A 17,487-nucleotide genomic window follows, 5' to 3' on the forward strand; every position below is an offset into this window, starting at 1 on the left:
ATCATAGTTCCAAGTACTAATCCAAGCTCTAAGTTCATCTGCCTTACCCGTAATACTTCTTGCATTAAAACATATGCACTTCAGGCCACCAGACCCGCTGTGTTCAGCAACTTCTCCCCGTCTGCTCTGCCTCAGAGCCACACTGTCCCTATTCCCTAGTTCTCCCTCAATGCTCTCACCTTCTGACCTATTGCTCCCGTGCCCACCCCCCTGCCATACTAGTTTAAACCCTCCCGTGTGACACTAGCAAACCTCGTGGCCAGGATATTTAGGAATAGGGAGAGAGTGCACTGTTACCGAAATGCTCCCCGACTGAAACATCTACCACCTGGCCGGGCTCATTCCCCAATACCAGGTCCAGTACCGCCCCTTCCCTAGTTGGACTGTCTACATATTGTTTTAAGAAGCCCTCCTGGATGTTCCTTACAAACTCCGCCCCGTCTAAGCCCCTGGCACTAAGTGAGTCCCAGTCAATATTGGGGAAGTTGAAGTCTCCCATCACCACAACCCTGTTGTTTTTACTCTTTTCCAAAATCTGTCTACCTATCTGCTCCTCTATCTCCCGCTGGCTGTTGGGAGGCCTGTAGTATACCCCCAACATTGTGACTGCACCCTTCTTATTCCTGATCTCTACCCATATAGCCTCACTGCCCTCTGAGGTGTCCTCTCGCAGTACAGCTGTGATATTCTCCCGAACAAGTAGCGCAACTCCGCCTCCCCTTTTACATCCCCCTCTATCCCGCCTGAAACATCTAAATCCTGGAACGTTTAGCTGCCAATCCTGCCCTTCCCTCAACCAGGTCTCTGTAATGGCAATAACATCATAGTTCCAAGTACTAATCCAAGCTCTAAGTTCATCTGCCTTACCCGTAATGCTCCTTGCATTAAAACATATGCACTTCAGGCCACCAGACCCGCTGTGTTCAGCAACTTCTCCCCGTCTGCTCTGCCTCAGAGCCACACTGTCCCTATTCCCTAGTTCTCCCTCAATGCTCTCACCTTCTGACCTATTGCTCCCGTGCCCACCCCCCTGCCATACTAGTTTAAACCCTCCCGTGTGACACTAGCAAACCTCGCGGCCAGGATATTTAGGAATAGGGAGGGAGTGCAGTTGAACACGTGGCTGCAGGAATGGTGTAGGAGGGACGGCTTCAGGTATTTGGATAATTGGAGCGCATTCTGGGGAAGGTGGGACCTGTACAAGCAGGACGGGTTGCATCTGAACCAGAGGGGCACCAATATCCTGGGAGGGAGGTTTGCTAGTCCTCTTCGGGAGGATTTAAACTAATTTGGCAGGGGAATGGGAACCGGATTTGTAGTCCAGCAACTAAGGTAGCCGATATTCAGGACGCCAAAGCGTGTAATGAGGCAGTGGGGAAGGGAACACTGACAAAGGAGAGTACTTGCAGGCACGGAGATGGGTTGAAGTGTGTATACTTCAACGCAAGAAGCATCAGGAATAAGGTGGGTGAACTTAAGGCATGGATCGGTACTTGGGACTACGATGTGGTGGCCATCACGGAAACTTGGATAGAAGAGGGGCAGAAATGGTTGTTGGAGGTCCCTGGTTATAGATGTTTCAATAAGATTAGGGAGGGTGGTAAAAGAGGTGGGGGGGTGGCATTGTTAATTAGAGATAGTATAACAGCTGCAGAAAGGCAGTTTGAGGAGTATCACCCTAATGAGGTAGTATGGGTTGAAGTCAGAAATAGGAAAGGAGCAGTCACCTTGTTAGGAATTTTTTATAGGCCCCCCAATAGTAGCAGAGATGTGGAGGAACAGATTGGGAAACAGATTTTGGAAAGGTGCAGAAGTCACAGGGTAGTAGTCATGGGTGACTTTAACTTCCCAAATATTGAGTGGAAACTCTTTGAATCAAATAGTTTGGATGGGGTGGTGTTTGTGCAGTGTGTCCAGGAAGCTTTTCTAACACAGTATGTAGATTGTCCGACCAGAGGAGGGGCAATATTGGATTTAGTACTTGGTAATGAACCAGGGCAAGTGATAGATTTGTTAGTGGGGGAGCATTTTGGAGATAGTGACCACAATTCTGTGACTTTCACTTTCGTAATGGAGAGGGATAGGTGCGTGCAACAGGGCAAGGTTTACAATTGGGGGAAGGGTAAATACGGTGTTGTCAGACAAGAATTGAAGTGCATAAGTTGGGAACATAGGCTGTCAGGGAAGGACACAAGTGAAATGTGGAACTTGTTCAAGGAACAGGTACTACGTGTCCTTGATATGTATGTCCCTGTCAGGCAGGGAAGAGATGGTCGAGTGAGGGAACCATGGTTGACAAGAGAGGTTGAATGTCTTAAGAGGAAAAAGGAGACTTATGTAAGGCTGAGGAAACAAGGTTCAGACAGGGCATTGGAGGGATACAAGATAGCCAGGAGGGAACTGAAGAAAGGGATTAGGAGAGCTAAGAGAGGGCATGAACAATCTTTGGCGGGTAGGTTCAAGGAAAACCCCAATGCCTTTTACACATATGTGAGAAATATGAGAATGACTAGAGCGAGGGTAGGTCCGATCAAGGACAGTAGCGGGAGATTGTGTATTGAGTCTGAAGAGATAGGAGAGGTCTTGAACGAGTACTTTTCTTCTGTATTTACAAATGAGAGGGGCGATATTGTTGGAGGGGACAGTGTGAAACAGATTGGTAAGCTCGAGGAAATACTTGTTAGGAAGGAAGATGTGTTGGGCATTTTGAAAAACTTGAGGATAGACAAGTCCCCCGGGCCTGACGGGATATATCCAAGGATTCTATGGGAAGCAAGAGATGAAATTGCAGAGCCGTTGGCAATGATCTTTTCATCCTCACTGTCAACAGGGGTGGTACCAGGGGATTGGAGAGTGGCGAATGTCGTGCCCCTGTTCAAAAAAGGGACTAGGGATAACCCTGGGAATTACAGGCCAGTTAGCCTTACTTCGATGGTAGGCAAAGTAATGGAAAGGGTACTGAAGAGTAGGATTTCTGAGCATCTGGAAAGACACTGCTTGATTAGGGATAGTCAGCACGGATTTGTGAGGGGTAGGTCTTGCCTTACAAATCTTATTGAATTCTTTGAGGAGGTGACCAAGCATGTGGATGAAGGTAAAGTAGTGGATGTAGTGTACATGGATTTTAGTAAGGCATTTGATAAGGTTCCCCATGGTAGGCTTCTGCAGAAAGTAAGGAGGCATGGGATAGTGGGAAATTTGGCTAGTTGGATAACGAAGTGGCTAACCGATAGAAGTCAGAGAGTGGTGGTGGATGGCAAATATTCAGCCTGGATCCCAGTTACCAGTGGTGTACCGCAGGGATCAGTTCTGGGTCCTCTGCTGTTTGTGATTTTCATTAATGACTTGGTTGAGGGAGTTGAAGGGTGGGTCAGTAAATTTGCAGACGATACGAAGATTGGTGGAGTTGTGGATAGTGAGGAGGGCTGTTGTCGGCTGCAAAGAGACATAGATAGGATGCAGAGCTGGGCTGAGAAGTGGAAGATGGAGTTTAACCCTGAAAAGTGTGAGGTTGTCCATTTTGGAAGGACAAATATGAATGCGGAATACAGGGTTAACGGTAGAGTTCTTGGCAATGTGGAGGAGCAGAGAGATCTTGGGGTCTATATTCATATATCTTTGAAAGTTGCCACTCAAGTGGATAGAGCTGTGAAGAAGGCCTATGGTGTGCTCACGTTCACTAACAGAGGGATTGAATTTAAGAGCCGTGAGGTGATGATGCAGCTGTACAAACTTTGGTAAGGCCACATTTGGAGTACTGTGTACAGTTCTGGTCGCCTCATTTTAGGAAGGATGTGGAAGCTTTGGAAAAGGTGCAAAGAAGATTTACCAGGATGTTGCCTAGAATGGAGAGTAGGCCTTGCGAGGAAAGGTTGAGGGTGCTAGGCCTTTTCTCATTAGAACGGAGAAGGATGAGGGGCGACTTGATAGAGGTTTATAAGATGATTAGGGGAATAGATAGAGTAGACAGTCAGAGACTATTTTCCCGGGTGGAACAAACCATTACAAGGGGGCATAAATTTAAGGTGAAAGGTGGAAGATATAGGGGGGATGTCAGAGGTAGGTTCTTTACCCAGAGAGTAGTGGGGGCATGGAATGCACTGCCTGTGGAAGTAGTTGAGTCGGAAACATTAGGGACCTTCAAGCAGCTATTGGATAGGTACATGGATTACGGTAGAATGATATAGTGTAGATTTATTTGTTCTTAAGGGCAGCACGGTAACATTGTGGATAGCTCAATTGCTTCACAGCTCCAGGGTCCCAGGTTCGATTCCGGCTTGGGTCACTGTCTGTGCGGAGTCTGCACGTTCTCCCCGTGTCTGCGTGGGTTTCCTCCGGGTGCTCCGGTTTCCTCCCACAGTCCAAAGATGTGCAGGGTAGGTGGATTGGCCAATGATAAATTGCCCTTAGTGTCCAAAATTGCCCTTGGTGTTGGGTGGAGGTGTTGAGTTTGGGTAGGGTGCTCTTTCCAGGAGCCGGTGCAGACTCCGGGCCGAATGGCCTCCTTCTGCACTGTAAATTCAATGATTAATCTAGGACAAAGGTTCGGCACAACATCGTGGGCCGAAGGGCCTGTTCCGTGCTGTATTTTCTATGTTCTATGTTCTATAACTATCCATTAAGCTGATCTGTCAATTTGCTTCAGCCAGCACCGCTTTCGTGCCCTGATTATTGCCCTCATTATTGCCCTTATTTAAGTTTATGAACAAGTAATTGGGGCGGTACGCTAGCACAGTGGTTAGCACTGTTGCTTCACAGCGCCAGGGTCCCAGGTTCAATTCCAGCCTCGGGTCACTGTCTGTGCGGAGTCTGCACGTTCTCCCCGTGTCTGTGGGTTTCCTCCGGGTGCTCCGGTTTCCTTCGACAAGTCCAGAAAGACGTGCTGTTAGGTGAATTGGACATTCTGAATTTGCCCTCTGTGTCCCCGAACAGGCGCCGGAATGCGGCGACTAGGGGCTTTTCACAGTCATTTAATTTCATTGCAGTGTTAATGTAAGCCTACTTGTGACAATGATAAAGATGATTATTTTGGACTCAGAACTTTAACATTGTTTCTCTCTCCAAAGTTGCTGCCAGAAATGCTGAGTCTTTACAGCATTTCCTGTTTTTATTTCATTTTTGAGCATCTGCCGCATTTTGCTTTTAATTTAAATGGTTCTCGTTCATGCTTGTACCACAGATCTCAATTGTTCAACACTTACATTTGCTGTTCTTGTCCTCTTCACAGTGATTTGGGGACCTTTATTGGGCTTGGCACAGTGACTGGGTCTGTCGCTATCTACATTGCGTTCTCACTCCAGGTACTGTCACAACTTACTGTCTGCCTTCCTGTATTACACTGTTCTGTTGTCTCTCTGTGTCAGTGTCTCTGTGTCAGTGTCTCTGTGTCAGTGTCTCTGTGTCAGTGTCTCTGTGTCAGTGTCTCTGTGTCAGTGTCTCTGTGTCAATATCTCTGTGTCTGTCAGTGTCTCTGTGTCTCTATGTCAGTGTCTCTGTGTCAGTGTCTCTGTGACAGTGTCTGTGTCAGTGTCACTGTCAGTGTCAGTGCCTCAGTGTCAGTATCTCTGTGTCAGTATCTATCTGTGTCAGTGCCTCAGTGTCTGTGTGTGTGTGTGTCTTTGTGTCTGCATGTGTGTCTGCGTGTGTGTGTGTCTGTCTGTGTGTGTCTATCTGTGTGTGTCTGTCTGTCTGTGTCTGTCTGTGTGTGTGTGTCTGTGTGTGTGTCTGAGTGTGTGTGTGTCTGAGTGTGTGTGTGTCTGAGTGTGTGTGTGTCTGAGTGTGTGTGTGTCTGAGTGTGTGTGTGTCTGAGTGTGTGTGTGTCTGAGTGTGTGTGTGTCTGAGTGTGTGTGTGTCTGAGTGTGTGTGTGTCTGAGTGTGTGTGTGTCTGAGTGTGTGTGTGTCTGAGTGTGTGTCTGTCTGAGTGTGTGTCTGTCTGAGTGTGTGTCTGTCTGAGTGTGTGTCTGTCTGAGTGTGTGTCTGTCTGAGTGTGTGTCTGTCTGAGTGTGTGTCTGTCTGAGTGTGTGTCTGTCTGAGTGTGTGTCTGTCTGAGTGTGTCTATGTGTGTGTCTATGTGTGTGTCTGTATGTGTGTCTGAGTGTGTGTGTGTCTGAGTGTGTGTGTGTCTGTGTGTGTGTCTGAGAGTGTGTGTGTCTGAGTGTGTGTGTCTCTGAGTGTGTGTGTCTCTGAGTGTGTGTGTGTCTGAGTGTGTGTGTGTCTGAGTGTGTGTGTGTCTGAGTGTGTGTGTGTCTGAGTGTGTGTGTGTCTGAGTGTGTGTGTGTCTGAGTGTGTGTGTGTCTGAGTGTGTGTGTGTCTGAGTGTGTGTGTGTCTGAGTGTGTGTGTGTCTGAGTGTGTGTGTCTGAGTGTGTGTGTGTCTGAGTGTGTGTGTGTCTGAGTGTGTGTGTGTCTGAGTGTGTGTGTCTGAGTGTGTGTGTGTCTGAGTGTGTGTGTGTCTGAGTGTGTGTGTGTCTGAGTGTGTGTGTGTCTGAGTGTGTGAGAGTCTGAGTGTGTGTGAGTCTGAGTGTGTGTGAGTCTGAGTGTGTGTGAGTCTGAGTGTGTGTGAGTCTGAGTGTGTGTGTGTCTGAGTGTGTGTGTGTCTGAGTGTGTGTGTGTCTGAGTGTGTGTGTCTGAGTGTGTGTGTGTCTGAGTGTGTGTGTGTCTGAGTGTGTGTGTGTCTGAGTGTGTGTGTGTCTGAGTGTGTGTGTGTCTGAGTGTGTGTGTGTCTGAGTGTGTGTGTGTCTGAGTGTGTGTGTGTCTGAGTGTGTGTGTGTCTGAGTGTGTGTGTGTCTGAGTGTGTGTGTGTCTGAGTGCGCGCCTGTCTGAGTGCGCGCCTGTCTGAGTGCGCGCCTGTCTGAGTGCGCGCCTGTCTGAGTGCGCGCCTGTCTGAGTGCGCGCCTGTCTGAGTGCGCGCCTGTCTGAGTGCGCGCCTGTCTGAGTGCGCGCCTGTCTGAGTGCGCGCCTGTCTGAGTGCGCGCCTGTCTGAGTGCGCGCCTGTCTGAGTGCGCGCCTGTCTGAGTGCGCGCGTGTCTGAGTGCGCGCGTGTCTGAGTGCGCGCGTGTCTGAGTGCGCGCGTGTCTGAGTGCGCGCGTGTCTGAGTGCGCGCGTGTCTGAGTGCGCGCGTGTCTGAGTGCGCGCGTGTCTGAGTGCGCGCGTGTCTGAGTGCGCGCGTGTCTGAGTGCGCGCGTGTCTGAGTGCGCGCGTGTCTGAGTGCGCGCGTGTCTGAGTGCGCGCGTGTCTGAAGACATAGGAGCAGAATTAGGCCACTCGGCCCATCAAGTCTGCTCCGCCATTCAATCATGGCTGATACTTTCTCATCCCCATTCTCCTGCCTTCTCCCCATAACCCCTGATCCCCTTATTGATCAAGAACCTATCTATCTCTGTCTTAAAGACACTCAGTGATTTGGCCTCCACAGCCTTCTGCAGCAAAGAGTTCCACAGATTCACCACCCTCTGGCTGAAGAAATTCCTCCTCATCTCTGTTTTAAAGGATCGTCCCTTTAGTCTGAGATGGTGTCCTTTGCTTCTAGTTTTTCCTACAAGTGGAAACATCCTCTCCACGTCCACTCTATCCAGGCCTCGCAGTATCCTGTAAGTTTCAATAAGAACCGCCCTCATCCTTCTAAACTCCACCGAGTACAGCCCCAGACTCCTCAACCGTTCCTCATACGACAAGCTCTTCATTCCAGGGATCATTCTTGTGAATCTCCTCTGGACCCTTTCCAAGGCCCCAGCACATCGTTCCTTAGATACAGGGCCCAAAACTGCTCACAGTATCTGAAACGGTGTGGTCTCTCTTGACTTGTGCTTGGAGATTGTAAAAAGATTTGGGGGAGTAGGGCAGTAAGTCACGCTGAAGAATCCCAGCCTCTGATTCTGCTCTTATGTCCATAAAATTCCTATCAGTTTCTGGTCAATAGTCACACCTAGATGGAAATCGAGGAGACTCCCATTGTGCGTTGGGGCTTGGGGGAGGGGTTGGGGGTTGCTTTGGGGTTTCAGAGATCTGGACACCATTTAACAATGGAGTCCCGATCTCTCGCCTCACAGGGGTTCTGGCGAGCGGAACTCCTCAGTGCAGAAAATGAGGCCATGTGCGACCTCGGCCGCGCTTTACCCATTGAGGCCCCCCCTATCGAATGTGAGTGCTGTTTTATGGTTAAAAGCGCTCGCTATGGGATTTTGTTCCCATTTAGTTAAATCGCGCCCAAAGTTTCTAATTAACTACTTTGCGGGGAACCTTCTTCATATAACGAAAAATATATTTGCCCCAACTTTTATGATGCTTTAATTGCACCTCTGGCTCCTGGGAAGCCTAGCTGTCTTTCAAACCAGAATTTTTAAAAACAAGACTGCAGCAGTCACACGCACACAGGTTTTATCCCTCACTGCATCAAATACATATACAATATATCTGAAATTCCTGCATTCATAGAAACATAGAAAATAGGAGCAGGAGGAGGCCATTCGGCCCCTCGAGCCTGCTCCGCCATTCATTATGACCATGGCTGATCGTCAAGTTCAATACCCTGATCCCGCCTTCCCCCCCATATCCCTTGATCCCTTTAGCCCCAAGATTTGTATCTAATTCCTGCTTCAAATTACACAACATTTTGGCCTCAACTACTTTCTGTGGGAGCGAATTCCACAGATTCCCCGCTCTCTGGGTGAAGAAATTTCCCCTCACCTCAGTCCTAAAAGGTTTACCACGTATCCTCAAACTCTGACCCCTAGTTCTGGACCCCCCACCATCGGGAACATTCTTTCTGAATCTACCCTGTCTAATCCTCTTAGAATTTTGTAAGTTTCTATGAGATCCCCTCGCTCTTCTAAACTCCAATGAATATAATCCTAACCGATTTAGTCTCTCCTCATATGTCAGTCCCGCCACCCCAGGAATCAGCCTGGTAAACCCTCGCTGCTCTCCCTCCACAGCAGGAACATCCTTCCTCAGATAAGGACACCAAAACTGCCACAATACAAAGAACAAAGAAATGTACAGCACAGGAACAGGCCCTTCGGCCCTCCAAGCTCGTGCCGACCATGTTGCCCGACTAAACTACAATCTTCTACACTTCCTGGGTCCGTATCCCTCTATTCCCATCCTATTCATGTATTTGTCACGATGCCCCTTAAATGTCCCTATCGTCCCTGCTTCCACCACCTCCTCCGGTAGCGAGTTCCAGGCACTCACTACCCTCTGCGTAAAAAAACTTGCCTCGTACATCTACTCTAAACCTTGCCCCTCTCACCTTAAACCTATGCCCCCTGGTAATTGACCCCTCTACCCTGGGGAAAAGCCTCTGACTATCCACTCTGTCTATGCCCCTCATAATTTTGTAGACCTCTATCAGGTCTCCCCTCAACCTCCTTCGTTCCAGTGAGAACAAACCAAGTTTATTCAATCGCTCCTCATAGCTAATGCCCTCCATACCAGGCAACATTCTGGTGAATCTCTTCTGCACCCTCTCTAAAGCCTCCACATCCTTCTGGTAGTGTGGCGACCAGAATTGAACACTATACTCCAAGTGTGGCCTAACTAAGGTTCCATACAGCTGCAACATGACTTGCCAATTCTTATACTCAATGCCCCGGCCAATGAAGGCAAGCATGCCGTATGCCTTCTTGACTACCTTCTCCACCTGTGTTGCCCCTTTCAATGACCTGTGGACCTGTACTCCTAGATCTCCTTGACTTTCAATATTCTTGAGGGTTTTACCATTCACTGTATATTCCCTACCTGCATTAGACCTTCCAAAATGCATTACCTCACATTTGTCCGGATTAAACTCCATCTGCCATCTCTCCGCCCAAGTCTCCAGACAATCTAAATCCTGCTGTATCCTCCGACAGTCCTCATCGCTATCCGCAATTCCACCAACCTTTGTGTCGTCTGCAAACTTACTAATCAGACCAGTTACATTTTCCTCCAAATCATTTATATATTCTACAAACAGCAAAGGTCCCAGCACTGATCCCTGTGGAACACCACTGGTCACAGCCCTCCAATTAGAAAAGCATCCTTCCATTGCTACTCTCTGCCTTCTATGACCTAGCCAGTTCTGTATCCACCTTGCCAGCTCACCCCTGATCCCGTGTGACTTCACCTTTTGTACTAGTCTACCATGAGGTACCTTGTCAAAGGCCTTACTGAAGTCCATATAGACAACATCCACTGCCCTACCTGCATCAATCATCTTAGTGACCTCCTCGAAAAACTCTATCAAGTTAGTGAGACTAATACCCCAGGTGTGGCCTCACCAAGGCCCTGTACAATTGAAGTAAAACATCTCTATTCCTATTCTCAAATCCTTTCGCAATGAAGACCAACATACCATTAGCCTTCTTTACCGCCTGCTGCACCTGCATGTTTACCTTCAGCGACTAGTGCACAAGGACACCCAGGCCCCGCTGCACACTCCCCTCTCCCAGTTTATAACCATTCAGGTAGTAATCTGCCTTCCTGTTTTTGCTTCCAAAATGAATAACCTCACACTTATCCAAATTATACTGCATCTGCCATTGGTTTGCCCACTTGCCCAACCTGTCCAGACCTTGCTGTAGGATCCCTGCATCCTCGTCACAATTCACCCTCCCGCCTAACTTGGTATCATCTGCAAACTTTGAGATGTTACATTTTGTTCCCTCATCCAAATCATTGTATATTGTGAATAGCTGGGGTCCCAGCATCGATCCCTGTGGTACCCCACTGGTTACTGACTGCCAATTTGAAAAGGACCCGTTAATCCCTACTCTTTGTTTCCTCTCTGCCAACCAGTTTTCTGTCCATCTCAAAATATTTCCCCCAATCCCATGTGCTTTAATTTTGCACAATAATCTCTTACGCGGGACTTTGTCAAACGCCTTCTGAAAGTCCAAATATACCACATCGACTGGCTCCCCCTTGTCGACTGTACTGGTTACCTCTTCAAAGAATTCCAACAGATTTGTCAAGCATGATTTTCGCTTCATAAATCCATGCTGACTCTGACTGATCCTGCCACTGCTTTCTAAATGTTCTGCTATAAAGTCCTTGATTCCAGGGATGGTGGAACAGTCATATGAGGAGAGATTGACTCAGTTGGGATTGTTCTCACTGGAGTTCAGAAGAATGAGGGGGCATCTTATAGAGACTTATAACATTTTATTGGGGCCAGACAGGGTAGATGCAGGGTAGATGTTGCCAATGATGGGTGTGTCCAGAACCAGGGGCCACAGTCTGAGGATTCAGGGTAAACCATTTCGGACAGAGATAAGGAGACATTTCTTCACACAAAGAGTGGTGAGCCTGTGGAATTCATTCCCACAGGAAGTAGTTGATGCTAAAACATTGAATATATTCAAGAGGCGGCTAGATATAGCACTTGGGGAGAATGGGGTCAAAGGCTATGAGAAAGCAGGATTAGGCTATTGAGTTGGATGGTCAGCCATGATTGTGATGAATGGCGGAGCAGGCTCGAAGGGCCAAAAGGCCTCCTCCTGCTCCTATCTTCCATGTACAATGGATTCAAGCATTTTCCCCACTGATGTCAGGCTTACTGGTCTATAATTCCCTGCTTTCTCTCTACCTCCCTTTATGAATATGGGAGTGACGTAACCTACCCTCCAATCTGCAGGGACAGTTCCAGAGTGTATAGAATCCCGGAAGATGACCACCAAAGCATCCACTATCTCCAGAGCCACCTCCTTAAGGACTCTGGGATGCAGATTCTCAGGCCCTGTGGATTTATCCATCTTCAATCCCATCACTTTTCCCAGCACCATTTCTCTGCTAATGTTGATCTCCCTCAGTTCTTCCCTCTCACTAAACCTTTCATTCTCCAACATTTCTGGGATCTGATTTGCGTCCTCGTTTGGGAAGACTGAACCAAAGTATGTATTCGATTGCTCAGCTATTTCTTTGTCCCTTATTATGCATTCCCCTGTTTCTGTCTGTAGGGGGCCTACATTTCTCTTTACCAATCTCTTTCGCTTCACATATCTGTAGAAACTCTTAGTGTCAGTCTTTATGTTCTCTGCAAGCTTCCTCTAGTACTGTACTTTCCCCTTCTTAATCAATAAGGGCAGCACGGTAGCATAGTGGTTAGCACAATTGCTTCACAGCTCCAGGGTCCCAGGTTCGATTCCAGCTTGGGTCATTGTCTGTGTGGAGTCTGCACATCCTCCCCGTGTGTGCGTGGGTTTCCTCCGGGTGCTCCGGTTTCCTCCCACAGTCCAAAGATGTGCAGGTTAGGTGGATTGGCCATGCTAAGTGTCCAAAATTGCCCTTAGTGTTGGGTGGGGTTACTGGGTTATGGGGATAGGGTGGAGATGTGGGCTTGGATAGGGTGCTCTTTCCAAGAACCGTTGCAGACTCGATGGGCCGAATGGCCTCCTTCTGCACTGTAAATTCTATGAATCCCTTCGTCCTTCTTTGCTGAATTCTAAACTGCTACCGATCCTCAGACCTATTATTTTTCTTGGCCAATCTCTATGCTTCCTTGTATTGGATACTATTTCTAATTTCCTTTGTAAGCCATGGAATTGGCCCTCTTACCTCCTTTGCTTTTATGGCAGACAGGAATAAACAGTCGCTGTGGTTCCTCCATGTGTTCCTTGAATGTTTACCATTGTCTATCCACTGTCATCCCTTTAAGTAACTCTCCCCATCTATCAAGCCCAACTCACGCCTCATATCCTCATAGTTCGCTTTATTAAGATTCAGCACCCTGGTCTCTGAATCAACTACTTCACTGTTCATCTTGATAAAAAAACTCATATCATGTTATGGTCGCTCATCCCCAAGTGGTCTCGCACAGCCAGATTGGCAATGACTCCCTTCTCATTACACAGTACCCAGTCTAAGATGGCCTGCTCTCTCGTTGGTTCCTCCACAAATTGGTCAAGAAAACCATCCCGTCTACACTCCAGGAATTCCTCCTCTATGGCATTGTGGCTAATTTGATTTGCCCAATCTATAGAACATAGAAAAATACAGCACAGAACAGGCCCTTCGGCCCACGATGTTGTGCCGAACCTTTGCCCTAGATTAATCATAGATTATCATAGAATTTACAGTGCAGAAGGAGGCCATTCGGCCCATTGAGTCTGCACTGGCTCTTGGAAAGAGCACCCTACCCAAGGTCAACACCTCCACCCAACACTAAGGGCAATTTTGGACACTCAGCAATTTATCATTGGCCAATCCACCTAACCTGCATATCTTTGGACTGTGGGAGGAAACCGGAGCACCCGGAGGAAACCCACGCACACACTGGGAGGATGTGCAGACTCCACACAGACAGTGACCCAAGCCGGAATCAAACCTGGGACCCTGGAGCTGTGAAGCAATTGTGCTATCCACAATGCTACCGTGCTGCCCTTAAGAACAAATTAATCTACACTATATCATTCTACCGTAATCCATGTACCTATCCAATAGCTGCTTGAAGGTCCCTAATGTTTCCGACTCAACTACTTCCACAAGCAGTGCATTCCATGCCTCACTACTCTCTGGGTAAAGAACCTACCTCTGACATCCCCCCTATATCTTCCACCATTCACCTTAAATTTATGTCCCCTTGTAATGGTTTGTTCCACCCGGGGAAAAAGTCTCTGACTGTCTACTCTATCTATTCCCCTGATCATCTTATAAACCTCTATCAAGTCGCCCCTCATCCTTCTCCGTTCTAATGAGAAAAGGCTTAGCACCCTCAACCTTTCCTCGTAAGATCTACTCTCCATTCCAGGCAACATCCTGGTAAATCTCCTTTGTACCTTTTCCAAAGCTTCCACATCCTTCCTAAAATGAGGCGACCAGAACTGTACACAGTACTCCAAATGTGGCCTTACCAAAGTTTTGTACAGCTGCATCATCACCTCACGGCTCTTAAATTCGGTCCCTCTGTTAATGAACGCTAGCACACCATCGGCCGCCTTCACAGCTCTATCCACTTGAGTGGCAACTTTCAAAGATGTATGAACATAGACCCCAAGATCTCTCTGCTCCTCCACATTGCCAAGAACCCTACCGTTAACCCTGTATTCCGCATTCATATTTGTCCTTCCAAAATGGACAACCTCACACTTTTCAGGGTTAAACTCCATCTGCCACTTCTCAGCCCAGCTCTGCATCCTATCTATGTCTCTTTACAGCCGACAACAGCCCTCCTCACTATCCACAACTCCATCAATCTTCGTATCGTCTGCCAATTTACTGACCCACCCTTCAACTCCCTCATCCAAGTCATTAATGAAAATCACAAACAGCAGAGGACCCAGAACTGATCCCTGCGGTACGCCACTGGTAACTGGATCCAGGCTGAATATTTGCCATCCACCACCACTCTCTGACTTCTATCGGTTAGCCAGTTCGTTATCCAACTGGCCAAATTTCCCACTATCCCATGCCTCCTTACTTTCTGCAGAAGCCTACCATGGGGAACTTTATCAAATGCCTTACTAAAATCCATGTACACTACATCCACTGCTTTACCTTCATCCACATGCTTGATCACCTCCTCAAAGAATTCAATAAGACTTGTAAGGCAAGACCTACCCCTCACAAATCCGTGCTGACTATCCCTAATCAAGCAGTGTCTTTCCAGATGCTCAGAAATCCTATCCTTCAGTACCCTTTCCATTACTTTGCCTACCACCGAAGTAAGACTAACTGGCCTGTAATTCCCAGGGTTATCCCTAGTCCCTTTTTTGAACAGGGGCACGACATTCGCCACTCTCCAATCCCCTGGTACCACCCCTGTTGACAGTGAGGACGAAAAGATCATTGCCAACGGCTCTGCAATTTCATCTCTTGCTTCCCATAGAATCCTTGGATATATCCCGTCAGGCCCGGGGGGACTTGTCTATCCTGAAGTTTTTCAAAATGCCCAACATATCTTCCTCCCTAACAAGTATTTCCTCGAGCTTACCAGTCTGTTTCACACTGTCCTCTCCAACAATATGGCCCCTCTTATTTGTAAATGCAGAAGAAAAGTACTTGGTCAAGACCTCTCCTATCTCTTCAGACTCAATACACAATCTCCCGCTACTGTCCTTGATCGGACCTACCCTCGCTCTAGTCATTCTCATATTTCTCATGTGTAAAAGGCCTTGGGGTTTTCCTTGATCCTACCCAACAAAGATTGTTCATGCCCTCTCTTAGCTCTCCTAATCCCTTTCTTCAGTTCCCTCCTGGCTATCTTGTATCCCTCCAGCACCCTGTCTGAACCTTGTTTCCTCAGCCTTACATAAGTCTCCTTTTTCCTCTTAAGACATTCAACCTCTCTTGTCAACCATGGTTCCTCACTCGACCATCTCTTCCCTACCTGACAGGGACATACATATCAAGGACACGTAGTACCTTTCCCTTGAACAAGTTCCACATTTCACGTGTCCTTCCCTGACAGCCTATGTTCCCAACTTATGCACTTCAATTCTTGTCTGACAACATCATATTTACCCTTCCCCCAATTGTAAACCTTGCCCTGTTGCACGCACCTATCCCTCTCCATTACGAAAGTGAAAGTCACAGAATTGTGGTCACTATCTCCAAATTGCTCCCCCACTAACAAATCTATCACTTGCCCTGGTTCATTCCCAAGTACCAAATCCAATATTGCCCCTCTCTGGTTGGACAATCTACATACTGTGTTAGAAAAGCTTCCTGGACACACTGCACAAACACAACCCCATCCAAACTATTTGATCTAAAGAGTTTCCACTCAATGTTTGGGAAGTTAAAGTCACCCATGACGACTACCCTGTGACTTCTGCACCTTTCCAAAATCTGTTTCCCAATCTGTTCCTCCACATCTCTGCTACTATTGGGGGGCCTATAGAAAACTCCTAACAAGGTGACTGCTCCTTTCCTATTTCTGACTTCAACCCATACTACCTCAGTAGGCTGATACTCCTCAAACTGCCTTTCTGCATCTGTTATGCTATCTCTAATTAACAATGCCACCCCCCCACCTCTTTTACCACCCTCCCTAATCTTATTGAAACATTTATAACCAGGGACCTCCAACAACCATTTCTGCCCCTCTTCTATCCAAGTTTCCGTGATGGCCACCACATCGTAGTCCCAAGTACCGATCCATGCCTTAAGTTCACCCACCTTATTCCTGATGCTTCTTGCGTTGAAGTATACACACTTCAACCCATCTCCGTGCCTGCAAGTACTCTCCTTTGTCAGTGTTCTCTTCCCCACTGCCTCATTACACGCTTTGGAGTCCTGAATATCGGCTACCTTAGTTGCTGGACTACAAATCCGGTTCCCATTCCCCTGCCAAATTAGTTTAAATCCTCCCGAAGAGTACTAGAAAACCTCCCTCCCAGGATATTGGTGCCCCTCTGGTTCAGATGCAACCTGTCCTGCTTGTACAGGTCCCACCTTCCCCAGAATGCGCTCCAATTATCCAAATACCTGAAGCCCTCCCTCCTGCACCATTCCTGCAGCCACGGGTTCAGCTGCACTCCCTATTCCTAGCCTCGCTATCACGTGGCACCGGCAACAAACCAGAGATGACAACTCTGTCTGTCCTGGCTTTTAACTTCCAGCCTAACTCCCCAAACTCGTTTATTACCTCCACACCCCTTTTCCTACCTACGTCGTTGGTACCAATGTGCACCACGACTTCTGGCTGCTCCCCCTCCCCCTTAAGTATCCTCCACCATTTCTACATGCATCCGTTATTTCTTTGCTTATTGCCTGCCCTACCATCCTGTTACTATTTGGTGGCCTCTAGATTACTCCTATCAGTGACCTTTTCGCCTTACTATTCCTGATTTCCACCCAAATTGATTCAACCTTGTCCTCCATAGCACCAATATCATCCCTTACTATTGCCCGGATGCCATCCTTAAACAACAAAGCTACACCACCGCCCTTACCGTCCATTCTATCCTTTCGTATAGTCTGATACCCTTGGATATTTAACTCCCAGTCGTGACCATCTTTTAACCATGTTTCAGTAATGGCCACTAAATCATAGTCATTCACGATGATTTGCGCCATCAACTCATTTACCTTATTTCGTATACTACGAGCATTCGGGTAAAGTACACTTATGCTGTTTTTTATGTCTTTGTTATGAATCCTAACACCTTGATCAGTAACTTTTCGCAAATTATTTTTCCTCTTACCCTTTCTCCTAATTTTCCTTGTCTTTGAACCCATATCTCTACATAATAACCTGTCACGTAACCTGCTGCCTTGATCTCCATTAACCATTATACTGTCCATAGCTTTACACTTCCCTTCCCCCCAACTTGCTAGTTTAAAGTCCTTGTGACCAACCTATTTATCCTATTCGCTAGAACACTGGTCCCAGAATGGTTCAGGTGAAGACCGTCCCAACAGTACAGAATATCCAGAATGGATAGGGTGGACAGTGAGAGCCTTTTTCCTCGGATGGTGATGTCTAGCACGAGGGGACATAACTTTAAATTGAGGGGTGATAGAAATAAGACAGATGTCAGAGGTAGGTTCTTTACTCGGAGAGTAGTAAG

General features: G+C 47.5%; 1 protein-coding gene across 1 annotated transcript in view; it reads left to right on the top strand.

Annotated features, from left to right (window-relative positions):
• preb (prolactin regulatory element binding) overlaps positions 1-17,487 on the top strand; it is a 187,483-nt gene that overhangs the window by 143,008 nt on the left and 26,988 nt on the right. Inside the window, exon 7 of the mRNA XM_072515536.1 lies at positions 5,228-5,300. Within this exon, the coding sequence (XP_072371637.1) occupies positions 5,228-5,300 (73 nt within the window). The remainder of the gene's footprint in view (positions 1-5,227; positions 5,301-17,487) is intronic.

This window comes from Scyliorhinus torazame, chromosome 1 (assembly GCF_047496885.1).
Source record: "Scyliorhinus torazame isolate Kashiwa2021f chromosome 1, sScyTor2.1, whole genome shotgun sequence".
NCBI lineage: Eukaryota > Metazoa > Chordata > Chondrichthyes > Carcharhiniformes > Scyliorhinidae > Scyliorhinus > Scyliorhinus torazame.